At 42.6% G+C, this 27,541-nt stretch overlaps 1 protein-coding gene across 8 annotated transcripts in view; it reads left to right on the forward strand.

Annotated features, from left to right (window-relative positions):
• tbc1d1 (TBC1 (tre-2/USP6, BUB2, cdc16) domain family, member 1) overlaps positions 1 to 27,541 on the forward strand; it is a 93,826-nt gene that overhangs the window by 718 nt on the left and 65,567 nt on the right. For 3 of the 8 annotated variants that reach the window (XM_069191694.1, XM_069191698.1, XM_069191699.1), the window contains exons 2-3: positions 449 to 556; positions 1,548 to 2,083. In XM_069191694.1, coding sequence (XP_069047795.1) covers positions 1,634 to 2,083 — 450 coding nt within the window. In that variant the 5' untranslated portion in view covers positions 449 to 556; positions 1,548 to 1,633. Of the gene's footprint in view, positions 1 to 448; positions 557 to 1,547; positions 2,084 to 10,609; positions 11,352 to 16,881; positions 17,248 to 27,541 lie in introns of those variants that run through there. The other 5 variants (XM_069191696.1, XM_069191695.1, XM_069191697.1 and 2 more) reach the window with 5 other exon arrangements.

Consider the following 27,541-nt stretch of genomic DNA (forward strand, 5'->3'; position numbering starts at 1 on the left):
CAGGGTTTATTCCTTGCCGTGCCTCCTGGTGTGAGCCGCCAAATCCAGAAATTGTCGCCGCGGGGAAGCGTTTAGGTCTTAACCTTCTGCGTCTGCAGTTTTACTGTACTGACTGGCACAGCTCCGCGGGAGGAATAGAGCGAATGTAATAGGATATATGTACACCCCTCCTCGGGAGAAGTTAGTACCACAAGACGGAAGGAAGTCTGTGAGAGTTAGCCTTTAAGAAGTCACGGTGAAATATGGAAGTTAAAAATAGTAATAGTCCATGTTAACTGAAATGAGCGTTAGGCCTAATGTAGCCTGGATGTACCGGTAGTAACATGACATAAAATAGCACTGGCTTTCTCAGTGCATCACCGTTATATATTACTGTAATCGTTATTAGTGTTATTTTAAGTCTTTTTTTTTCCCTCATTGAAACATTTCTCCCTAATTTGATTTGCAGACTGCCACATTCAAATCATCTAATCATTTAAGATCTCTTGGAAACCGGCTTTGGTAAACATTCGTTGTGATTTCTGAAGAGCTCGGCCCACCTAAAATTCTTACCACGGTAATTCTCAGCTGCTAAGTTTTCCTGTACTTTCATTACCTGCCTGCCTTGCTTTCACGACGGTGCAACTGCACTTTCCTGTGCCGTGCTTCAGCTGTATTGCACTGATACGGTAGCAGTGTAGATAATGGTTAGCAAACCTGACTGTGGGCTGTGGGTTCAGATCCCAGAGGAGACTGCCAAATATAAATCCAGTAAACACCCTGCCTTTTTAAAAGGGTATTGAGGTACTGTAATCACGGTAAAAATGAGAATGTGTTTTCAATTGACTTAACTCGGGGAGAAAACAGTAATAATATTCCCTGTTTTCCATAAGAGATTGCTGTAAGAGAGTGGTTGCAGTTAAACAGTGAGTATCGTTTAGCTTGCAGCACAAACCTATGCCAGCCATTGCTCTGCTCCCAGCAGACTGCTTGATTTATGGATTGGGTGATTGATTGCGGGTTTCGGTTTCTCCTGGCCTAGTAAAAGCAAGCTGTTACATGGGTAGGTGAAACGCTAACCTACTCTGGGGAGAAAATAAGTCCATGCACTTGTTTTTGGGGGGAATAAAAAGAGTGGGAGCATCCTGTTCAGCCCTAGAGAAACAGTGACCGTTGTTCAGTTCAATCAGAAGTCATTCCAGAACAGGTACAAAGAAGAGGAGGCCACTCAGTCCGTGTAGCTTGTTTAATTGCCAGTCGATCGGAACTGATCTGATTCCTAAAGCAAAGCCAGGTATCGGCTTTGACAACATAATAGGAAAGCTTGTTCCATTCTCCAACAACCCTTTGGCGCAACAACATGCACACCAGCCCTCTTTAGGAGCCTGCATCAGGCCCTGTGAGATGCAGGGGGCCAAGATGTCAGATGCAGACGGGTGTGGACATCTGCGCGCAGACAGACGCACGCTTTCACCAAAAAGAATAACCTGTACTACACAATCTTGCATGTGGAGGTTGTAGGCTGACGGAGCTAGAGAAATGCCAGTGTTCGTTTTCTCTTTGGGCAGGTTTGCTCGTGTGTGCTCTGTGCCTCACGGTGGTCGCCGGTCTCTCCTCGTCACGGGCGGTCAGTGACGGGTTCCGTGTTTCTGTGATGTCCAGGCAGCGGCTCCGGGACATGGAGGACACGGGTGGGCTGTGTTTTGAAGTGAAGCAGAGGAGGGGCGACGAGCTGTTTGGCCCTCATGAGGGCCGGGTGCAGTACAGTCTCCAGATGGTGGGCTTTCTGCCCGTGCACGCCCTCACCACCCTGCCCATGCTCCCCTGGATCGTGGCCGAGATCCGACGCCTCGGCGCCCGCGAGCAGGTCGCCCTCCACGTCTCCCCGGCCTCCATCCGCTGCGTCCTGGACACCGGCCACGGCCAGCAGTGGGACCCCTTGCGCTATAGCGTGGTCTTCGAGCACCGGCCCCAGCACGTGTGCAGGCTCATCCACAACAGCCACGATCCCAGCTACTTCGCCTGCCTGATCCGGGAGGCGGCCCCTGGCCTCCGAGAGCAGAGGACCACCTGCTACGTCTTCCGCTGTGCTGATCAAGCCAAGGTAGGGCCTGACGCGCCACACCTCGCCTGCCTACTCCGCAAGGTAGCTCGTGTACACATCCCTGCTGTGAGATGGCACTGTGCGTCACCCAGCAGGGTCCAGCAGTACAGTGTTCCCTAATTCGGGCCTCGGAGATCCTCAGTCTTAAAATACAGGTGTATTCAACACATAGCTAAAGATCTTGTTGATCTGGTCTTCACAAGACGAGAAGTATTTCAATTAAGCGACTAAGAACTTGGTTGGAATGGAAGTTCAAAGATCGTAGAGTGTTATTTTACTTCTTTTTTTCCTTGTTCAAACATTTTTACCCGATCTGTTTTGCAGACTGCCGCATTCAAATCACAACAACGCGGCTACTGCGCACTTTCCTGTTTTCCGCACGATCGAGTTTGCTGTGCTGTGCTTCAGCTGTACTGCACTCCACTCTGATAAGGTGTAGATTTCTGCCTCCCTGACCAGGATTCTGGAGCAGTACTGAGAAAATGAGAAACCAGCGAGGCAAGGCTCATCAGCTTTCAGTCGGGCAAACGGATTTCGCCGTGCGTGTGTGACCTGACGTGTGAATTACTGTCATCGTGAGGGAAAGCTGCAGTCCCAGGAGACAAAAAAATGGGCTTGTTCAAGGATTTTTTTGGAGAGATGAGAGTTGATGGTACAGGTTCAAGAGCGTCCTGATTCACCTGTCAGTGGGATGAGAATGGGGATAAGATGAAGTAAGATAGTATCAAAATGAAAAAATATTAAATTAAAAGATGGTGCTTAGCCCGCATAACATGATATAGAATACGGCTGGTGTGTGTTAAGGTGTTTTGGGTATTCTCTTCTTGCTGTAGATACAGCAAGTGATTTAAAGACATGTAGGTCCTTCACAGACCCATCTATCCGAAACCTGCAGATGAGATAACTCGGTTCAGAAGAGCTATTTCTTGAATTATCACGGTCAAAAACCTGTTTGGGGTAGGTTGTTCCAAACACCCACAGCTCTTTGTGCAAAACAATGTGCCTTCTAATATCTGACCTCTGTACACTTGTGTTTAACAGACCCCTAATCTCTTTACTCAGCTTGAAACATTTGCATAGTAACAGTTAATAAATGTGAAGTGTATCTGTATTTTAAATTTGATTACATGAACATCCATTAAACATTGAAATGCATCTAATGGTTCATTTGGCACATGCATAAATAAATATATGTGTATGCATTTTTAAAATATGATTTTTTTTTTTAATTGCTAAATTTGTCCAAGGCGTATGCTGGGGATGTTTTTATCCTCAATCTGCGTGTACTGTATATATTTGTGTCGTGGTGTCTTTGGCTTTCAAGTTGGCGATGTTGGCTGTCGGCTCAGGGTTTCTAGGGATCAGAACCTTCCAGAAAGACTGAAGAGAGAGCTGAGAGTGCTCCAGGTCCCCACTGCAGAGCTGACTTCAAAGAAAAGGTCAAAGCTCAGCAGGGTGGAGGAATGAGTGGTAGATCCTGCATTGAAGCAGGAGCCATGGAGAAGGTTAGCGCCCAGCCGGTCCTTGGAGAGGGGCTATAAAAAGCTTGGTGGAAGGCTAGTGACCTCATAAGTATTTGTTTTGAGATTTAGCGAGCGGGCGATGTGCAGCGATGCGGGGCTGACTGATTTATTTTTGTAAGACAGAGTATGGGGATGGCAATGCCAAGGAGAACACAGCTGTTGGTCAGCTGTCCAAATGAGCTTTTAATAGTCCTGTGCAGCATCTCACCCTCTGCTGGACTGTTTTCCTAATAATAATGCTAATAATAAATCCGGTGCAGGCGGTGTTCCGTTTGCAGCCTCTACAGTTCACTTCATTGCCGAATTAATTAGTGGGGGCACCGCAACGGTGATTTCTGATTGATCAGTTTTGACTGATCTTTTTTTGGGGGGGTATGTCATCACTGGTGTTTTATGTGCATTACCTAAACGTGCATGTTTTTCTACTTAAGGACTCTTGACTTTTTGGTCTGTTTTAAAAGATGTTGAAATTTGTGCATACAATGCAGTGTAGTGTAGATGGTTCGAGGACGTGTTTGCAGTTAAGTAAGACACTCGTTCTGATCACATTTTGATTTGTTGGACTGACAGACCTTTCGGGGGCTCCTGCTTCAGTGGTTTGATTGGGCAGACGAGCAGCACAGCCACTTTGCTGCAGTATCCAGAAGTTTAGGCATATCAAGTGGGCGTTTCTGGATTTGCTCAGTATTTAACACGGCACGAAAACACGAAATGGAACGTAACCATAGCAAAAAAAAAACAATAATATTTAATAGAATAATGTACACATCCTAAGGCTTTACAAAAAGGTTGTACACCAAGAAATACTGTTCCCTGTAGGCAACACAATACGAATATGATGCTCTGAATTTTTCTTTTTGTGTAAAAAACAGGATTTCCCATGCTTAGATGGGTAAAATATTCAGACATGATGAGAAAAAAAAGGGATGGTGCACTGTGAAATGTTTAAGAGAAGAGCCTCCGAAAGTTGAGATCTTTCACTTAACTTCTGGCTTGATAAGAGGTTTTGATTAATACAAAATCCAGAAGGGTATTTATTAAAGTTTCTGTTTTTTCCCCAATAGGAAGGTTACATTTTGAAACATTGGCAGGTCAATAAATTAATTCCATATCCATGAGCGTCTGCTGATTTGGTGCTTTTAGTTTTATCTAGGCTTACAGTGCCTTGTGAAAGTATTCGGCCCCCTTGAACTTTTCAACCTTTTGCCACATTTCAGGCTTCAAACATAAAGATATAAATTTTTTATTTTATGTGAAGAATCACCAACAAGTGGGACACAATTGTGAAGTGGAACGAAATCTATTGGATTTTTGAAACTTTTTTAACTAATAAAAAAATGAAAAGTGGGGCGTGCAAAATTATTCAGCCCCTTTACTTTCAGTGCAGCAAACTCACTCCAGAAGTTCAGCGAGGATCTCTGAATGATCCAATGTTGTCCTAAATGACTGATGGTGATAAATAGAATCCACCTGTGTGTAATCAAGTCTCTGTATAAATGCACCTGCTCTGTGATAGTCTCAAGGTTCTGTTGAAACCGCAGAGAGCATCATGAAGACCAAGGAACACACCAGGCAGGTCCGTAATACTGTTGTGGAGAAGTTTAAAGCCGGATTTGGATACAAAAAGATTTCCCAAGCTTCAAACATCCCAAGGAGCACTGTGCAAGCGATCATCTTGAAATGGAAGGAGTATCAGACCACTGCAAATCTACCAAGACCTGGCCGTCCCTCTAAACTTTCAGCTCAGACAAGGAGAAGACTGATCAGAGATGCAGCCAAGAGGCCCATGATCACTCTGGATGAACTGCAGAGAACTACAGCTGAGGTGGGAGAGTCTGTCCATAGGACAACAATCAGTCTTACACTGCACAAATCTGGCCTTTATGGAAGAGTGGCAAGAAGAAAGCCATTTCTCAAAGATATCCATAAAAAGTCTCGTCTAAAGTTTGCCACAAGCCACCTGGGAGACACCCCAAACATGTGGAAGAAGGTGCTCTGGTCAGATGAAACCAAAATCGAACTTTTTGGCCACAATGCAAAACGATATGTTTGGCGTAAAAGCAACACAGCTCATCACCCTCAACACACCATCCCCACTGTCAAACATGGTGGTGGCAGCATCATGGTTTGGGCCTGCTTTTCTTCAGCAGGGACAGGGAAGATGGATGCAGCCAAATACAGGACCATTCTGGATGAAAACCTGTTGGAGTCTGCAAAAGACCTGAAACTGGGACGGAGATTTATCTTCCAACAAGACAATGATCCCAAACATACAGCAAAATCTACAAAGGAATGGTTCACAAATAAACGTATCCAGGTGTTTGAATGGCCAAGTCAAAGTCCAGACCTGAATCCAATCGAGAATCTGTGGAAAGAGCTGAAAACTGCTGTTCACAAACGTTCTCCATCCAACCTCACTGAGCTCGAGCTGTTTTGCAAGGAAGAATGGGCAAGAATTTCAGTCTCTCGATGTGCAAAACTGATAGAGACATACCCCAAGCGACTTGCAGCTGTAATCGCAGCAAAAGGTGGCTCTACAAAGTATTAACGCAAGGGGGCCGAATAATTTTGCACGCCCCACTTTTCATTTTTTTATTAGTTAAAAAAGTTTCAAAAATCCAATAGACTTCGTTCCACTTCACAATTGTGTCCCACTTGTTGGTGATTCTTCACATAAAATAAAACATTTATATCTTTATGTTTGAAGCCTGAAATGTGGCAAAAGGTTGAAAAGTTCAAGGGGGCCGAATACTTTCGCAAGGCACTGTATGTGGCCCTCATTTCTGGAAAGTGGGAGCCCACTGTTTTGTGTGATGCAGGGGTCCTATTCGTTTCAGTACTGTGAGTATTGGTGCAAGACAATACTAGGTTCCAAACTTGTAATCCTTTCTGTAATGTTTTGGTCCTGTATACGTTTGTGATGAATAAAAACGGTCTGTTAGGGCTTAAGGCATTTGGAATTCTCTATTGCCATTGCAGAACCCATCTGTGTAGGTGACTCAGGCATCACCTCAGAAACAGTCGATATAATGGCCAAGGTTTTCTTTATGGGTTTTAAACAAATTCTTCAACAGGAAATACTGCCTGGTTGCCCAGGCGATGGCTTCCTGTGGTATTTTGACAGTCATTGTCATTATCATTTACCATAACTTCAAATGAGTCAGTGAATGAGATTCGGAAACAAAGGAAGGAAGCTTACTTGTGCCTACATTTGTGTGATGTCTGCACATAACTGTCTACAAAACCAAACGAAGAAGTTGGTCATTCCCTGATATTTGCTTAAAAACCGCAATTACAGAAACAGACGTCCATAACCATGCCTCAAAGCAAACCGATTTCATCTCATTTGATATATTGACTATTCCCCCTCAGGTCTTAAATAACTCAGAATATGTAATTGTTTATAAATAATAAATAACAATTGTGTGAATTAGAACAGGCTGGTTAATGGCAGTATGTTAATTGCAGTGTGGCATTTTTGTTGTTGGGTTTCACCCTGTGTTCTTTCTAGTCAAAGTATAAGGCCAGGTTCTGTGTCGTCCCTGTTTCCTACAGTAGAAAAGAAATCCTGGTCTTTAACTCTGCATTCTCCTTCAGGACAATAACCGGGTAACACTGGTCTCTTATGTACCCTGGCAGAGAGCTTTTGTTCTGTCAGAGAGTGATCTGAGATGCTACAATTCCATATCCAGATATGGAAATGTTTTGATTTCCTTTCAAAGTGAATGTACTTATTTTCTCAACACTTTATTCTACAGTTAAGTAGAAGTAGTATTCTACAGCACGTTCCACTGGGTTGATTTGTTTGGCAGCAAATGAACAGTATAGTCTAAACAGAATCCAGACCAGGGACAAAGTGGGCTCTGTACAGCGTGTGGAACTCTGCTTGCTCCATGGTGCTCGATGATGAATGAGGACAGGACAGGTCACACGCACGCATACCTTGACTTCCCTCATGCTTGGCGCTGCTGATCCCCTGTCCCAGGCCCTGCTGGGATCCTCATGGCTTTCCCGGTCTTCTGAGATGCAGCCAGAGCGCTGCAGGAGCAGAACCTACCTCGTGGGCGGCCATATCTACTGTGAGACATATTTGGGTTAACATGTGCAGTGTTTTGTGTGTGGTGCGAGTGAAGTTTTCTTTAATCTGTGGTGTGGACGGTTGAGGAGAGAATGCAGCCTCGCGCTGTGTCCATTATCCTTTTTCTTCCTCTTGCTTGGTCTGCTAGTTTTGTTTTGTTTTTATCAATAAAGTTTGGTAATCGGCCAGTGAAAGCTCTGTTTTCCTTTACATGAATGTCAGAAACCCTATATCGAACCCAGGATTTTACACGACTACTGTAAGACAGGCTGCAGCTCGATATGTTTAGTCCTGTACTTTCTGACTTCACAACTAGGTCAGGGTTTTAACAGCGAAGGCAGCTAGCAGGCCTGTTTGATAGATCAATGCGTGAAACGGAGAACTACTGTAGCAACAGGGAAAAAGGACTGTTTCTAAGCCCAATAATGAGTTGTTAGTGAGGAGGTTACTAGTTTCAGCACCAGCATGGTTTTAAAAGTCAATGGTGATATTGAATACATTTGTCTTTGCTGTCTGTGACATCCATGATGTCAAGTATTCCAGAACACTGTACAGAACTGAAAACAAGATGGCGGAGCTTATGAATGTGTTACATTGCAGTGGCATAAAACACTCTAAAAGATAAGCTTTCCGTTTGGAATAAACTCAGTCTGGAGTGTAAGCATTTATAATGTCAACTGGAATGGATTTCCGTGGGTAGAGAGCGTAACAGAGGAAGCCTGCAGTATTTGTGAGGAAGTCACTCCATCTTGGTTGTGTGAGGTAACAATTGGAGTAGTGCATGGCGTCATCAGGCCTCCTTGGAGAGAACAGACCCTTTATCATTGGAATCCCCTTCATCAATTATTCCAGCAGCTACAAACTAAATGTGAAAACTTTGAAACTTCAGAAAGAGCTTTAATTCCCTGGGGGTTTTCTGTTAGGAAGCATGCTAGCAAAACAAAAGGAGCTGAAATACAAATAAATGTTTACTTCAACAGCGAGGGTGAGGTTTTTAGATAATCACACAGATAACTAGCCCAGGCTTTTTGTTCACCTTTGCAACAAAAGCAAGAAGCTTAAAATAACCTGTGGCTTACTTTTTAGAGAATGACATTTCTTAAGCTCTAATGTGAGCTCTTGTGAGCTGACCAGTACTACAACTGTCAGACATTCAGTGTCAAGCCCACGGGTGGTTCACAGACTTAGTTTTGGGAACCAATTGTCTGCCTATTTTTTTTTCCCACCTTTTCCAAAGCAGTTTATTTATGAACATAGGTGGAATAGCTGTATTTTACTCCTGTGGCTGTTCAGAGCTTACTAACCCAAGGTTTTCATCCCATACTTTCTGGAAAGATCAGAGGGACTCAACTTGAGCAGCATGTCTGGGTAATATGTCCACTGTAGCTGTTTATTCATTTCTTATATGCATTATTCTTCCAAGATCATTTGCATCTCAAGCCCAAGCAATCAAAGCTCAGGTTTTGATTATACACTGTTGAGTGCAATATAACGTTTTCGCCAGCTAATTGCTTTACCGGGCAAATTCATAAGCTAGGAGACAGAGCACAACATAACCTTTGACCCCATGACATTTGACCCAGATATGTTTAGGGCAGTCTTAACCATCATCATAAGGAGAAGACAAAGACATGCACGGATTTTTCATTTACGTCTAACACACCTGTCTTGTGCACCAGCCCCTTACTTTCTCCCAACTGAATCTCAAGAGGCTTTACCTGAATTATTAAAAAAAAAAAAACGGACAATCTTCTGGAATCCATAAAGGCATTCGTTGAGAATACCAGTATATATACATAAAGAAGGGGATGAAACAGTAAACAGTATGAACTGCCTTTTAAAGTTTAATACTTCAAAGTGCAATTCAATAATATCAGTATTGTGTTTCACTGAATTCAAGAGCAGACTTGCACATTTTGTTAAGATGATGACTGTGTTCGGTTCCATAGGAAATTCTGACACTGTGGTGTTTTGAAATGTGCCTCTTATGCATGGCTGTAGCTGCTGTGCCTTCATAAGACCTTTCACAGTGTCTATGACTGGAGAGACCGTTTGAAGGGGTGCATTGTAGGAACGGGAATATGGCTATAATCTCTGTAAAAATGTCACCTGTATTAGTCACATTTCTTTTCCTGTCAAGTGTCGTCTCTGTTGTTTCATCTTGTGGCATCAAAAGGAGCACGGACAAGGCTTCAAACAACAGGGAGAGGAGCTGTCCCCTCTGACTCGGAATCAAAGGAGAACCCCGACTGTGCCGGAGGAGCAGTATTGATTATTTGTGGGACCAAGGGTGGTGGTGTGCTGTGGCAAAAAGTGATTTTTGTAACATTTGAAAATGAATGTGTCAGTGACCTTTATACAACCCTTTTTGTAACTTTATCCAGGAGGGAAATCGTGATAATCAATTGAGAAATGATATTGAAGCAATTATACTTGCACTTTCATTGCAGCCTCTAAGGGTCTCTCTACGTGTTTCCCTTTACTATTACTATTTCAGACGAAGTGCTCTGGTGACCTGCTAATGTCAACAATAAACTTTAAAAATGATTTTTAAAACCCCGATCTGGAAAGCGCCTAGTCTTTTCGGTTAGTGTCATGCTGTTATGAACAACAAAATCACAGATGCGGTAGACTGTTCTGGTAAACCTGCCGTCAAATCCAGACGTATTTTCAGCGTTGATGGATATTTAACTTTTCAGTGAGAACGCCGTCTAATATTTGCAGTTAAATCGTAGTCTCCGCTAGGTGGCATCAGCTGATCTCCTTACTGTAGTTGTTACAATCTGTTTGTAGGGGAAGACGATCATGCCCTAAACAGATTTATCTTAAAGCGTTGTATTCGGTTGCTGTCTTTTTTTTTCCTATTCAGAAGTGTTGATAAAGCGCCCCTTATTTTTCTAATCAAAGCTGTGACGAAGAGTGAACATTTTCCCCGATGCAGTATTTTAGGTCGTTAACTCGAATCGACATTTAAGTGATCCTTCAGGATATGCGTGACGCACTGCATTTCACTTTGACTAGAATACAGAAAAATAAAACTGCGATAGATATCCTATGAATGCTCGAGGGAATTTTTAAGAAGACAGTGGAAATGCATTCACCATATTGTTTACGCACCTTGTATGGGATTTTTTGTGAAACCCCTTTCAAATTGTTCATTAAGTGAAAACCTCAGACATCAAGATGCTTAATTTTAACGAAACACACGGCATATAAAACACATTTATAAGCAAGCTGTCCAGCTTTATGGATTTGGAATTAATAAAACGTGTGTTGGAATTTTTGTGGCACCACTTCAGTCGGCGAAGAGAATGGGGAACCATTTCCCCAGATAACCACGAAGTCTTGTTTACCCAAATCCCGATACAATCTCAAACGAAAGTGTCTGAGCTCCAGTGAGCTGTTCCGTGGAGCGGATCCTAGGGTCAAAAGTCTGCCTCTCTTTATCCCGAACTCATTGGATTGCTTTATCACTGTTCGTGGGCTGGTCGAGAAGCAAGAAAGCGATACAAGTTTGCGGAAGATCGCCTGAATTAGTACTATAATTCTTGAATGCTTTGTAAATGTTGATATCCTACACCACACGTCCGAAGGCCGGGCGATGAAAGCAAGACTACAGAAATTGAAGCTTCTGAAACGAGATGTCAGAAAAGAAGAGACCAGTGTCGTGAGTGCTTTTTTTTACAGCTTAAACATTGTGAATTGCACTGGCGTTTAAAAAGTTTAAACTGCTTATTATATGGAACTGATAGGATGTAAATCCAACAGGACGTCGGTTCCAGCTGAACGAGGGATTTTAGTGTTGGAAATCTCCCATTTAGTTAATGACTGCGGAATTGTTGCCATTAATATATAAAACCCAAACTACCACAGAAGGAAATTAAACGATGTGGGGGGGGTTTAGGCTGTTTGTAGTAACAAGTGCATTTCTATCCAGTCTTACACTTTGTCAAACTGTAAACCTGTCTGTTTTCTGGATTTTCTACGCAATACGTGTGATATTGTTGGGCTTCAACAATATGCAGGTGCAAAGACGAATTCAGTTGTATTGTGCGAACTGAGCCCACATCGTCATTTTATCCAAGTGTTGATTATTGTATTGCTGAGCAACATTTATTTAACTGTCCCGATAAGGGGATCAGAGAGTAAGAATTTGGTGACATTTATGAACATATGTCAAGTACTGTACTTTGATTTTACGTTATGCTCCTTAAATATTAGAAATGATTTTGTCCTTTCCAACTGTGATTGGCATTGTTTTACTTTTCGTCTCAAAACAACTGCTTCGTATTTTTTTTTATTGCCTTGGCTATTCTGTAACTAATCGGTCATGCCAATAAAGCCCTTTGAATGGGAAAATTGAATTGAATTTAAAGAACGTTTTTAGGTCAGCTCTGGATAGCGGAAAACCTTTTTTTTAAAGACATTTGATCACATTTCTCTGCACTCAAAATGTTTATGGACATTATCCAAACCTGTTATATTAGCATACTAGAATGTTTATTCCCTCAAAGCTAGGCTGTAGCTGTAGGAGGGGGTGAATACACTGTCAGTTTGTTCCAGATTTCATTGCACAGGGTTAAATTCTGTTTTTTACATAGTTCAGATTGACTATGCATAATCAAGTTCCACATTTACTAACGCTTGTCTGCTTTATTTAACAATTACTGTCCTGCAATCATTGCTGTTATCTCTATCATCATACTAACAGTTTCTATACTGAGGGAATATTGGCTCTAATGAAGTGCTTATTGTGAACTGAGAAACAGGTACTGAAATTGGAGAAGTCAGTTTTACCCAGTGGCATAATTCTTATTTTTGTTGACTTTTTAATAGTGGCCTTGCCTACGGGTGTAAAAATGGCTTTATAAAAGACATAGAAGCCATCCTTAGAAGTAAAGGTCCATAGAAGTTAACTGGGCAAGTATGGACTCGTTCACCATTAATTATTAAACTCCATCCAGTGAAAGATGGAAACTTTCTTTTCTGATGGGAAAAGAATGTCCATTTCTCATTTTACTCAGTATCCCTCTGTGCCCTTGTTAAGTAAATGTGAACATTGCTATGATGGTAGTGTAGTAGTTTTTTTTGGGGGGGCTTAATACAGTACACCTGAAGCTCATCATTGTTAAAATAAGAAATGTGAAATGTGCAGTGAAACCGCTTGCTTAAACTGGAGAAGTGTACTTTAGCTTTTTAAGTGCCGTCTGTGTAAATATCCTCCACTTCTAGGATAATTTAAGCTGGTGTCGCCATCTGTAGGACCCGAATCCAGTGAGGCAAGTTAGCCTTCGCAAGGGCTGTGTGAGAAGTGACTGCAGGGTGTCAGGTGGGAGAGCCATTGCACTGTGAAGGCCACTGTTCTAGAATTCACCGCTGAACGACGGGCAAACCACTATGTTGAAGTTGAAATTCAAATGTATAGCTCCTTTTTCACTTGATGTTTGTGTTGCGAAAGCGAATTGGAACGTTCGATATGTATCCCGAAGTTCAGCGTTGGCGAGCATCTTGATCTGTTGTGTGTTATTATTATACGTCGTGCGGGATATAGGGGAACAAGCAGAGGTAAATTCCACGTGGAAAGGAAACAAAAGGTGAGGTTTTGGCCTCCAGGCAAGAGGGAAAGAGCAAGGGTGCAGGATTGTGAAGCACCGGTAGGGGGAGAGAGGAGAATAAAAGACATGTCTGACAGTTATCCTCCCTTCGGGTTGGAATTCGCTTCTGTTAAGTTTCTCTGCAGCTCCCCACTCGAACCTGGGATAGTAGAACATGGAGGCACGCGTGCCTCAAGCCCCTCAGTAGATATAAGTGCGCTATCCCAGGTGTACTGTGGGATTATGTGTAAGAGGAGGTGGCAGATTCCTTTGTCCTGCTCCAGGAGAGCAGAATTGTACCCACTTCACTGCAGCTTTCTCTGCCAGATTGATTTTTAAACGATACTTTGTGAAACGGGTGTTTACAGGAAAGTTGATGATGTACATTAGAAAGATTCTAGCACGTGAATCAGATTCAGTTTCTAAAGCAGTTAGTTTACTGTGCAGGGGGCTCTCAATCGGAGGTCTAGGCTAGTCTTTTATTCAGTTTGATAGTTCAGTGGGCTTCGTTAACAGGCTGCGTTCAGTATGGGTCAGTGAGTTGAATGGTCACTGGCTGGATCGAAGTCTTGCAGTGGGAACTAATGGACGTTCAAGAGTTGCTCCCCTCCCTGAGAAACTGTTCAGAAGCCCAGGACTGGTCAATACTGCCCTGAGGTCGTGTGTTGAAAGGCCTGATATTTAAAGCTCTGATCTGTCCTTTAAGAATGACATCTGTGAGCCCCCTCCCCATTTAAATGACAAAGTCTAGTCAGCTTGCGCTACATTCTTTGATAGCGGGGAAAAAAAAGAATGTGGCAGATACTGGCTTTTGATGATGTTGTCATCTGATCCTGTGGTCGGGTACAACCCTCTCATTTAATTCAGAAATGCCCCGAGAGCCCATTACTTCACAACGTCAACATTAGAATCATGTGTTGGAAGTTTAAGGGGTAATTGTGTAAACAGTCTTCTTCAACAACCCACTGTTTTGAGCTTCTTTGGTATTTAGTAAAGGCATGCTTTATAAACGGACAATAGGATTGCTTAAAGCAAAGCATTCATTAACTGCTTTGTAGACTGGTGCGTTTTCTGTCCCTTCCTCTTTTCTGTGTATGACTTTAATTTGAATAAGGAATGATTCTCTGAGTGTTTAGTCATGTTTTTTAAATATATTTCAGTTAGTGCTTTGCTTAGATATTAAAAAGTACAGCACTGGCCCTGCCTTTGTACCTCTTGTGATGTTGGTGAACGCAGGACATTAGCTGTGTGTGTTTTTGGTTTGCTTTTGTCCTTTCGCAAGCATGCAGACAACTTCTCTTTTAGAATATTTGTCCTTGACCTTCATTTCTAAGTAGAGCCCTTAACTGTGCAGTGTTGCCTGACGAAACAATAGATATCGAAAGGGAGTGAATCACTCTCGGGATGTGATAACATTGTGAACTGGCTTAGCACATAAATAATATGTTGTCTCATCTCAGAGTCACTTAAACTTTGACCTAATGTAAGGAAGACTTGTGGTAAACTCTTGGTGTGTGTCAGAGGAGTCACATGTCCCATGTGACCACTTCCAAGAAAGTAACCTTTGAACTTTTTGTACCGCAACAAGAATATAGTAAGTGCAGTAAACACAGAATAATGCTGAATAAATGAAGATTTAGTGTACTTTTGTTTGTGTTACAATGACTTCGTTCTCTGTCAAATGGCAAGTTCCCGGCTCGGAAAAAAAATTGTCCAACTTTTTTGTTCTGTGATGCAGAGTCATTTTCTTGCTATTTAAAGAAATGGCCAGTCAGCTGATGACATTTTCCCCTTGATTTTATCCCAGTGAGTCCTCCACTCTCTGCACTTTAAATTTGCCATGAAGTGCTTGTGGAGGTCAACAGAAATCCAGTGGCAGATATCGCCGGTGACATCAATGTCCTGAACTGACCATTCTAGCTCTTTTTGAAGGGTTTACTTATGTACTTAAAACTACACGTGAAGCCCTCAGAACTACATTGAAGAGAATACAAATTGTACTCGCCGTTACTGACTCTTAAAATAACACATGACATGTCCATTTGCATTGATAAATATTGACATGTTGCATCTGGAAAAAAGTTTCTTTGCTAATTTAAGTGTTAACTGTTTAAGTTCTGCTTTTTTTCCACTGATGCCTCTGAATTTATTGACCATTACCTCATCCTAGTAAGCGAGTTAGTGAATTGAAGACACAGGGTGCTAGTATTTACCTCCCTAACTGTATGGTGCAAGATAATACTCTGCTTTTGATTGTGGTGAAATATTTTTTGCAAGGATTATGGTCGATTTTGGGCTCCATTTTCTTCTGTAGGCAAACTGCGTAGAGATTATGGTTCTAATTCATGTACTGTGTATTGGGCTGCTTATCTGCTTGAGGTCTATGAAAAGGCATTACCAAAAACTTAAAGTAATAATGTTCATAAACCCATTCATTTACAAATAAAGCAAGTCCTGCCACCCCCCAGACAAAGGTGATACGAAAGATTCATGTTTTTGTATACTTGGTTACATGCCAGCTACAAAACATAGTCACATCTGTATCTCCTACAGATCTAGCTAATGTAGTCTTTGATGTACAGTATGTGGCGCCTTTCGTGTTGTATCATTTCAGTTTGTTATAATTGCTGTGCGATAAGGCTGCCCAGCTTTGACGGGATTGGGGAACGGGCTCAATGAGCTGCTCCCACTGTCTGTGGTACAGACACAGTGGAGAAAAAGTCAATTTACAGAGTGGTGTGATTCAGAACTGGTTATTTCCAGGAGCTCCTTCTGAGAACCTGCGCACTTCGGTTCAGGGGCTGGTGACGATTTAATGAAAACGACCTTTCTGCTGGTCCCAGGCTAATCTGTACTGCTGAATAGTGGTGGGCATTACCCTAACCTTGTCTTCTACTCATCTTCTTCCGGCTTTAGATTTAAAGCAGTTGTGAGATACTTTTTGGAATGTAAGATGGGGGTGGGAGGAAATGTAATATTCTGATTTTCTCATTTTGTCATCATCATGGATGGCCATTCACACTGCATTCTCTGTAAAAGAATGGGTTAAGCTTGTAGGTAACTGTAGTTACGCAGCACAGTGCGCAGCACCTAGCAGAGTGTTCTAAAACACTCCAGGAAGCAGCAAAAATCCAGTGCACCGAGCTTCACAGAGGCGCACAGATGCAGGATGAGTTATGCAGGAGACGCCTTCAATCTAACTGCTGAGACAATGCCTTGCACAACTTACTAGCGTCTCTGCTGAGCCGTGCAAAACCATTTGCACCCACAAGGACTGCAACTTTAAAGAAAAAGATCCTTCTGTGATACAAAGTCTTAAAGTTGTCCTGTGGCCAGATTCCCGTGAGTCTGCTTGGCTGGTTCATCTGCACGACCTTTATCCGAAGCTCAGCTGGAATGCTTGTACTCCTTTACCAACAGGCTAGCGTTACCTCATTATCCTGATTTTAATTAATGCCAGCACGTCTCTCTTTAATACACGGCTGAGAACCAGCAGTGTGTCGCAAGCTTCCTGTGCCATCCGCTGTGTAGCACTGTTGAGTTGGGTGTGTGCGTGTGTGTGTGTGTTGGGTTTTTTTTTCCCCAGAGTGGGAGGGCAATGTTATTAAGCTCTCGCATTTTTTCTCCTCTGAGCTCCAGTGAGAGAGGCCGAGGCTGTGAAACTAGGGGGCAGGAGGAGGCTGGGAAGAGGGAGCTGATGACATCATAGCCGCCGTGAGAGCCTGTAAAGTGAGCATGCTGCCTGGGTGGATGGGGCTCCCTGCGTTTCACTTAGTTTCTGAAGAAAGGAAACTTCCCCCGTCCTCCTGCATGGCTTCTGCCTAGAAGGGGCCAGAGGGGATTTTTTTTAAAGGAGAAGTTAGGCGTAGGAGAGACGGTGAGGGCAATCTGGAGCACAACGCCGAACGGAGGGAACTCAAATTTCGCCGGGGCTGGGAAATGGCACCATTGTTCAGCTGGGTGGCTAAGGTAAGGTTTCATTGAACACTGTGCCGTGCTTTTCCAACGTGCCCTCCCACTCGGAACAGGAGGTAAAAAAACACAACAACTTTCTTTTAACGGTTGTCCTGGACTGCACTCGTTCAGTTAAACAAACAAAAAAAAAAAGAACTGAAAAGAGCTTTTGCTTTCCCAAGATAACTTGTGAGATTGTCATTCTTTGTTTATTTTAGACGGTTAGGGGGAGATTAAAAAGAGGCCCTGGTATAAATCTGGAAAGTTTGAATGTGTTGTGCTGTCGGGGGAGTTGTCAGCGGTATTTTCTGTTCAAGTAAGGTCACATCTACGGTGATGTGTTGGGGGAATTCACAAGCCAGTTAATAGAAGAGTCAGTTCTGAATGTGTATTTACTATGCTGGGAAAACCTCGCTAAGGGAACTATGCAAAAAGGAAAAAAGGAAAAATTTGTATTTTACTGTTAAAATGCACATTAAATGATGCTGTCCAGGAAATGTGTAAATTTGGTTTCTGAAGACAAGTAATATGTCTCCTGTTTGGCTTAAACACAGGACTGCGAGTTGTAAGAACTGGCACAGGACAGAAGAAGTCCTGATGTGCAGACAATCTTGTTGTCTAAAATTGGCATTATTATGAATTATTATTATTATTATTATGAAGTATTATGTGACATTCTGTAGAGAACAATGGGAGGTAAAGGTAAGCAGGGAATCTTCAGGACTCTGGCTCTTCTGCTGTTGACAGTTAATAATAATCAATAATAATTCCTTAGACTTATAGTACTTTTCTGGACACTCCACTCCAAGCTCTTTACAGGTAATGGGGACTCCCCTCCACCAATGTGTAGCCCCCACCAGCCAGAGTGCACCAGTACACTCACCACACACTATAGCGAGGAGGAGAGCAGAGTGCTTAAGCCAATTCATAGATGGGGATTATTAGGAGGACATGACTGGTAAAGGCTGGGACAGAAATTTGACCAGGACACGGGGGGTAACACCCCTACTCTTTTCGAGAAACGTCCTAGGATTTTTAATGACCACAGAGAGTCAGAACCTCCTTTTTACATTTTATCCGAGGGCTCTGCAGTAAAGTGTTTGCATCACTATACTGGGGCATTAGGACCCTCACAGACCGCAGGGTGAGCGCTCCCTACTGGTCTCACTAACACCTCTTCCAGCAGCAACCTTAGCTTTCCCAGGAGGTCTCCCATCCAGGTACTGACCAGGCTCACAGCTGCTGAGCTGCGATGGGTCACCACTGTCGAGTTGCAGGGCGATAGAGTTGCTGTTGACTGTTAATAGGGTGATTTGCCAGCTGACGAGGAACCAACTACATGGGTCCTGAATGGCCGGAGAACAGAACGCCCATTATAAATCAAGCTGGCCTGTAAATCGAACCCTGGTGGTAGATTATGGCACAGCCGAGCATGTGGGTAGTGACCTGGGCTGCCTGCAGGACAGTCGTGCCTAGAGGTCTGCAAAGGAGAACCTCCTGCCTCATTGTCCCAGGACTTTCTGACTGCCCGCGCCAGTGAGCATTACTGTAAAGCAAGGAGTCTGCCCAATGTCCGCCAGCATTGTTCAAGTGCAGCTATCATGGAAATGAAACCAGGGTGCCGCTCCTCAGCCATGTCATGTTACCTGTTACCTGATATGAACCTCCCTCAGCGCGTGTGGGATATTCACAGCCAATCCACTTGATTCTAGTGGCATGGAGATGTGATGAGATTAAACTTCATCTGAGACTGAGGGAGTTCTGCAGGCCCTTCACTTAGAGCTGCTGAAACCCAGGAGCCTTTTAAACTTTGGAAAGGCCTTAACTGTCTCTCCTTACCTAGGGAAAGATTTTTTTTTCCCCCCCGAGAACACTATAAGGAATCAAGTGATAGTTATTGAACGGTCCTTAATTCAAAAAGGCTGCAACTTTTGTTTAGGGAGTTCTTGGAAATCGTGATGCGTGTAAGTCATCTCGATTCATCTAATTTCAGAACGGGGCTTTTTTTAAGGAATAAATGTCTGGGGGGAAATGGCGGAGTGTGGAACTTTAATCTGTCCAAAATGAGGCCATTTCGATTGGGACATTTTGTAAATGTGCGTTACATCAGCTGGGGAATTCACAGGTATTCCGGCTGTTTTCTTAGCAGAGAGCTGTGTTTAAGACATTATCTAGGACTAAAGACTTGGCGACGATGCTTTTAAATGTCTTGCCCATGTACAATTTTCGAATATCTGAAAAGGGTGTCTGATGCGAAGTTGACAAGCCTATGCTGTATGATCTTAGCTTTTCCTTTTAGTATGCATTTTTTAGTGCCGAATTCTCTATATACTGTAGCTTCCACACATTCTGTTCGGTTTTGTGGCCCTTCCACTGTTTGATCCTTTTTATGATCTCTTCGGTTCTAAAATACTTACTTTTAAAGACTGAAAACAGAATAAAGAGTCGTGATCTTACTCAGAACAATGTTGTTAAGTTCTTGGAAACAGACGTCCACACAGTAATTTGCCTGAATTCTCTGGAACACTTACTGACTGATGTCCTGAGCAGACCACCTCAGCACCACCATGCCTTTCTATTACACTTCCTGTCTCGTTCTCACCCTTATGACCAACTGATAGGAAGGGGAGTCTGTGAGACCAGCCAGCAGTGTTCCAGTTACTGCTGCGGTGTTACAGCTCCTGGGTCCTGGGTTCAATTTTGGTCCACTTTACCTTCTGTTCAGAGTGTGGGCTGTGGGTTTGTTATTGTAGTTACAGCATTATGAAGTCTTATTGTGCAGCTCTATGCTCTTCCTCTCTGTCTCCCGCCCCAGCTGATTTTCATGCGGAAATCCTTATGGGCAGTTAGGCCATTTCTCTCAGTGTTTGATGAAAACCCTTAAAGAGTTGTTTAATTCAGTAAGTGACTTCATCGTGGATATATCTTCTCTTATAATACGCACTATTATAGAATTTTTTAGCAGCATTGTTAGTTACCTCCTTTAGAAGAAATGCCTCACTGTCTAATCTTTACTTTGAGTAATAGAAGCACAGACAGACAGCACTGTGCTTGAATCTCGAAGAATACCTGTGGCTGTCCCATGTCTCCTCATTCACTGTCCTCTATAGATTTAGCACGGTTTTTCAACAGTTGTTCCACACCGTGTGTCCCGGTACATTTCCACTGAGCTGTCCCAAACGTTCACTCTGGCGGGCCAGGCTTTCGCTGAAGATAATTCTTGTGAACTACAAATAACAAGTGTGGCAGGATCAACAGCAGATAATCGCAAAGTACACACAGGAACAGGATGTGACACAAGAAAGGAATGAAGAGGCAGGGAAAAGCTGCTGATGGAAGTTTCTCCTTTAATGGAAGTCGGAGTTCATCCATAGGGAGATCGGCAGTGACATGGCTAAAGAGCAAAGAACTTTTGTTGTTAATTACACTTGGTGGCACTTTTCCCAACATTTTAGATGGCTGAGTTTTTACTGGAGCGATCTAAGTGAAAGACTTTCTCAGAGTGAAAGAGCATTGTTCCGTTTGAGCCCACAACCGACTACGTATTTGCCCCGAGCTTTAAATGTCCTTCTCTGCTGCAGCCTAGTAGTCTGTCTGCCTGTTTTCTAAGTCTTTGCCATTCAGAACCTTGTATTTCTTCATTAGAACTCTCGTTTTACCGAGCTGATGGTACATCCTGACGTGCTCCTTATGTGGGATAAATGCACCATGTGTGTGATGGTGTAAAAGACATGACACAGACCACTGACAGTTTCTTCAAGGTCTTTTAAGTACAAAATGTGCTGCAATTTATACGTTTTTCAAAAATGTAAAGATGATCATCTCACAAGAGACGACGTAGGCTTGGAAAAATAGATCCGTTTTCTCTTAAGGTTTGGTCAGTTCTGTTCTTGCTTTTAATGGGAAATGGTACGAATTTTGTACTAAACCCAAAAGATTTTAAAATGTAAATAATATGAAGGGCTTTATTCCTGGGAAAAAAAAACCAACTCCTTGTACAGTCGTGCGTGTAAGAAGTTTTGACGTGTCCTAGTGTTTTAGCCCAATTAATCCTGATGAACAGTCTTATAATTCATCACAGCTAAATCTGTTTTTTATTCTGGGGAATCTTCTGTGTTTGGAACTTTGTGATTTGTGAAGTTATTTAAGTAAGGCTGCCTTAGTGCAACACCCAACCCTTAGCAGAACATGACTGGACATGAGAGAAACGCCTGAATACCTGCCCTGTTGAGAAATGTCATGATTATAATAAACTATATTAATTTTTTAGATGCTAACCTTGTGATGTCGTAGCATAGGGTGAACTAATTTATCTCTTTTCAAAAACCAGAGAAGGTCACCGTGTAGTCACCCTTGCATTGCAGGTTGCATTTCAAGAAATGTATGTGCCATTTGGAATATGAAGTTTTGTACAACCTCGTTAAATTTAACGGGCCATTCTTGAATAAACTGCGTTGAGATGATTTTGTGTTGCATAGTTATGTAGTTAATGACTGACGGGGTGGCGCAGTTGTGGTGGGGGGGAGGGTTGTTGTTGTTGTTGTTGTCTTACAGCTCTTGGGTTTAGTTCTCAACTAGACTGCCTCCTCCATAGAAGTTGCATGCTCTTGTGTTTGTGTGGGCTTTTGTGGTGTGCACTAGTTTTCTTTCACCTCCCAGAGACATACTGGCTCGGTTAGTCCTAAACGTCCCTGTGTCTGTGCCACCAGCAGTGGACTGGATTCGTGTCTTACAGTTGTAGTGCTGTATTGCTCTCTGCGTTTCCAGGAAAGGCTTGTGGTTGCTGTGAACTTTGACAGGCATAAACAGCGTCCTGATAATGCATTCCTTTGTCAATGCATTATCATTTCATGGGAATGTGTACCGTTGGAATACCAAGAGGAGACAACATCTGTGTTAATCATGATGCAGTTTTAATTAATAGTGCCTTTTATTGTTACAGTATTCCTTCTCAAACTCTAATCCTGCATTTTCCTGATGTTAACGAACCCTCCACCTGCTAATAAAATAAAATTGCGTGCTCGACCAAGGGGGGGGTTCAATATAACCTGGGAGTTTTCAGTGTTTGCAGAGACCGTGTTTTGACCAGAAGTCTGCTCCAGCGTGCCGCTGGATGTTCTGCGATGTCACGTGTCTGTGATCAGGGACAACAGTGAAGGAAGCAGCGTTTGAATTGGTTATTCCTGCATGTTCTTCCCCAGCATCTGCAGCTGGGTGTAAGGCGCGGAGCTCACAAGTGGCCTCGGATCGAAGTGTCGGCCATGGAAAGTTCTTCTCTCGCTCTGAATCAGGGATCTCCTGCCCGGGCCTTGGAGAGCTACAGGGTAGCTCATCCCAACCCACGATGACTTAATGGATCTAATCATTGACCCCCTTGATCTAGAAGCAGGTGGCCTGAAAGATCAAAGATCAGGGATGGAAGGAAGAGTGAGAGATTGGCGCTCTAAGGCGACAGTGTTTAAGACACAGCTGGGGTACTCAGCGATACATGGGCTGTTTACAGAGTTGGAATGGAGGGAGACCGAAAAACGCCTGTGGCTGAAAGATGATTTTTGAGATGTTTTATGCTTCACGCACAGCTTTTGTTGCTTGCTACCATTTTAGATCATGTTTACTGGCCCTTGTAAGGATTTCGGTTTGTGCCTGAAAAGCAAAGAAGTATGTCATGAATGTAACAGTAAATATTTCGAACGGGCTGTAAACTTATATCTGAAGGAAGGAGTCAATGAAGTTAATGCCAGGAATCAATGAAGAGGTACGGCACACCCAGGCTTGATTGTTGCTCTAGGAAACTTGCAAAGAGTTCGGTTGAGATGTCATGAAGGAAACATTTTTTTTACTAAATTTTGAAATGAACTTGTGCTCTATCGTCTAATAAAATATTAACAAGAAATGTCACAAACAAGGAGGGGCAATTTGCTCTGAATTTTAAACCCAGCATATATTGCACTTGAAAGTGATGAGCAGTTGAGAAAGTGGAGAGAACAGGTGGATTTGCTGAGCTGTATGTAGAATAAAGCTTAATTATTTTGAAGAAATCGCTGTTCAAGCCTCTGCCTGGTATGGAGTAGTGATATGAGTTCACACCCCAAGTGCAAACTGTTGTCTGTACCTGAATACTCCATTCACCACGACTGTATAAATGGTATTGGTTGCATTTCCTGAGGCTTAAAACTTTCATCCTGTAAACTGAAGGGATAAATTAGTACAGTGATGCTTTAATGGGATCAGGTTTAGCCCTTTTCTCTGGTTTTAAGCTACATGTGATTTAAAGAGCCAATGTCCCGAAATGACTACTAGTTTGTTGTTTCCAAGTAACTAGAATTGCAAGCAAGGAGCTGCTTCAGCACGCGTAGGCTGCAAAGGAACAGGTAAAGATTTATTCCATGCTGAAAGGAGAAGAAAAGAGAGACAACGTTTTGGCTATGGAGCTTTCTTCAGATATGAACTGGATACGTAAACTCTACCATCCCAGCTAGGTGGTGTCCAGTACTCGGCTCATTTATCTGTGCAAAACGTGTGATGCATTGTAGCGTGGTAAATCATTTCAGATTTATGAAGGACTTTTACACCTGAACTTTGGCACGTTGATGAAATATTCTGCACCCAAACATGTTAAAGCGAAAAACGATTAGTGTCCTAAATTAAGAAGTTCTATGTATTTTCGAGGTGCATTAAAAAATGCACAAATTAAGAGTGAGTAAATCGAGAAACTGCCTTAACCATGCTACAGCAGAACTGGCCTCTGATCAGGCTTCCCAAACATTCTGAGGAGGAAGTGGAAAAGGGAAACACACAGACATCAGATCCTGTGTTTGTCTCCTTTGGTAAAACATTAAAGTGTAGCATTGGTATACCTTTTTGGGATGTCATTTGAACTCCAACTCTCCTGCTTCTTACGCATGAAGTTCTAGGTAAGTGGTGATAAAAACCGATGGTTTACCACAGATGGACAGTTTGAGACACTTGATTTGCCAGCAGTGTTGTGCGAATAGAGGGCTGCTCTGTGGATAGGTTTTCTGCCTGTCCGTATGGGTTCAGCCCATACCACTTCATTTTTCAATCACTAAGCCAGCGGCTATGTACAGGGTGGTGCATCAGTGGTTTAGCAAATCTTCTGAAATCACTGCAGAATCTGTTTCTCTTTACATTCTGACATCTACTGCCCTGTCGCGCTTTGAGTCCTAAAGTTTCTCCAGGTCAGCCTGGTTTAAAAAGTTTTACTTGCTAAAACCTGCGCAATGTTAACCAATGGCTGCAGTAAGTGACATTTTCCCATTATTGTGAGGCAAACCACTCTGTTGTCAGTTATTGCTGTTGTTTACAAGGACTGATGTTTCAAGTCTCTGGAGTTTCTGGAGTTTCTCTGGCTTTAGATTAATATGTAGAAAGTTTTCATTTACTATATTTCCCAGAGAGACTGTATTTATATATAGTCCCAGAGAACTGGTGATGACTTAAGTAAGCCAAGGTGTAGTAACTGCAATATATTTCCTGGTGTGGTAGAGAGACATTGTATGAAGTCCCTTTAAGGAAATAGTCCATCTTCAACAATGCCATACTGCTCCCATGGGCTCTATGTGTTAAACCAGAGGCTTACCTCTGGTGCCAGCCTCCTGCAAAGCAATGTGTGAAAGACTTAAGAAGTTGCAGTTAAGTTAAATGGCAAAGCCGTGCTCACTTTTCGAAGACCATGCCCGTTTCAAAAAGCGATTCCTTCGCTCCAGGCCATGACATGGCCCAGCTGAATACTCCCTGAGTTAAGGTGAGGATTGTGGTCATTTAGGTTGGTTTGCCTCTTGTCCACCTTTCACGGCAGAGGAAGATGGTGAAGAGGAAACGGGGAAATACCAGCCAGTGTGATAAGTGGTCCCATTGGCAGTGGCAGATGAACGTCTGATAGCACAGGTCCAGAGGGGGGGTAGGAAAAATTAAAGGTAAAACCGCCGGGACAGGTCAGGACAGTACTTCCACAAATGTGAAAAGTTTGCAAGAAGCTACAAAGACAGTGGATGCACCATCTCGGTGGATTGATTAAGCAGCACTGTGATTGGTTTAAGATACTGAATGTGGGAAAGGTTAAGAATCAGACGAGGCCACTCAGTCCATCTAGTCGTTTTGGCAGTTAGTAGGATCTTGTCCACCTGTAGCTTGTCCCAGACTTCCACAACCTTGTTCTCACTTTTAATTGCACTTACTTAACACATACTGTAGCTTCCACTTCTCTTGTGCTTTGCATTGCACGTTTTATTGTGAGGAAGTCTTCTGCATGACTGTGTCAATGCCTTTGAAGGTTTATAAGACTTGTATCAGGTCTTTTCCTAGTCTTCTGTATTCAAGACTACAAAGATTAAGTTCCTTCAGCCTTTCAGTGTAGGACGTTGCTTTAAACCCAGTAAAGTATCTGGTTGCTCTTCTCTGGACTGATTCCAAAGTAGCAATATCTTCTTAATTTAATTTTTCAGTAATGTGGTGACCAAAATTGAGGCCTTTCTAGTGCCTTTTACAGTTTCAATATCACATCCCTTGATCTGTATTATTTACTTTTGACTTCCCTTCTCCACATTGACTAGAAGACATAAATCGATGCTAACATAAACAAGTATTTCACAAGCGTCTTCTGTCTTATTGTCAAATCCTGCACTTGCATTAAACTTCATCGGCCAGATGTCTTGAATTTGATCTAGATCCTTTTGAACTTCCACGGTGTTTGCTAATCCTCTAATTTTGATAATCCTCTACATGATATGTGGCGTCAAGGTTAGAGGACATACATAAAAGTCATGCTATCAGGCACATAATTCTTGCTTTTTCTAGCTACTACTATAGCAGGCATGTCCAGACATCTTCAGTATAACACAAATATGTTGAACCTGTTAGTGTTTATAGATATACTCTGTCTTTTTAGCTTTTATTCCTCGATGTACTTCTAAGAATGCAATAATGAGCTCCTGCAGCTGTGGAAGAGACACAAGTGCCTCTCAGTTCCCTCCTGCCAAAATAAATAGGTGTCCCTTGATAAGAAAGCAGTCAGGCAGTTTTCAAATAGCAGAGGAAAACCGAGGGATCTCAGTAGTGCAGTGTGGTGCTGAGGAATGGTGTATTGCCTCACTAGCAGGGCTATAAAAAATGTAGTCATCTTGTGAGTGTCGCCCTGTGCCTCAGAGCCCACTGTGACGAGGACAGGGGAACTTTGTGGCTGGGGGAAGTGGTTTGAGCAACCAGCCAGTTTGTTTTGTGTGCGTCAGTGTGTGAGACTGAGGACCAGAGGAACTGCTGATAATGAAACCGGCCCCTGCCCAGCTTTTGTGTAAAAGCTTGGAAGCCATTAAGAATTCCATGAATGCTGTCAATACTGTGAAGGGAAATGCATCATTCAATCAGTATAAAGTGGGTTAAGTTACGATTGAATATCCAAAACCATAAAATGCACTCAGTGAAGAGAGAGTCTAATTTAAAAGCAACTTGTTTAATAATAAGTATGCTTCTCTCGCCTTTTCTCTGTTTTCTGAACATATATTTCAAAATATATGTATAATATTTGTACATTTATATATGTATAAATATATTTGTAAAATATATAACTCTTTCTGCTAATCCATTATATTGAAAATAGAGCCATTAATGTCTACTGCATCATCAGCAGTGCATACTGTATTACAAAAAGAGTTGTAGTTTTTCTGGGTGCTTTGTTTTGGTTGTGTGTTTTCAGTGTCTCTTTTCGGGTCTGTACGTTTGCGCAGCCTTTACATCAGCATGAAACTACATCTCTTTCATTTAAAAAAAGAGCTTTTTAAAGTGATTTCGATTAAGCATGATAATCCCACAGATAAACCATAAATTTGTCCCGAGCAAGAGCTCATCTAAAACCCACTTTTAAAACCACTTTGTGGCTTCTTTTTCAGAAGCATTTCTGATCAGCTTGTTAGTATTCTGAACTCCTGTCCGGACGAAGCCGTCTGATTTGCCTTTTCCTGCGGCATTTTCACACCCACTGCATAATCAATGCTGTTGTTTTTTCTTTTTAAAGGGTGTTGTGTTATGCTAATTAAAAGGATGGTATTATTGTCGGCAGTTCTCTGGTGGAGATGTACACACGCATGCATAATTGTCAATTAAATGCGGCTACATGCCGCTAAAGCAGACGTGTGATGAACCGGGGTCGCACTCTCTGTCCACCCTCTGTGTTGCTCCTTCGTCAGCCCCCATCTGAGCTGACAGGCACGGAGCCCTGCGGCAGCCTCAGAGGGACTGACCGGGAATGTCACGTTTCGTGTTCACCCTTCTAGATTAATTTGGGGGAATTATT

The sequence above is a fragment of the Lepisosteus oculatus genome, chromosome 1, assembly GCF_040954835.1.
Source record: "Lepisosteus oculatus isolate fLepOcu1 chromosome 1, fLepOcu1.hap2, whole genome shotgun sequence".
NCBI lineage: Eukaryota > Metazoa > Chordata > Actinopteri > Semionotiformes > Lepisosteidae > Lepisosteus > Lepisosteus oculatus.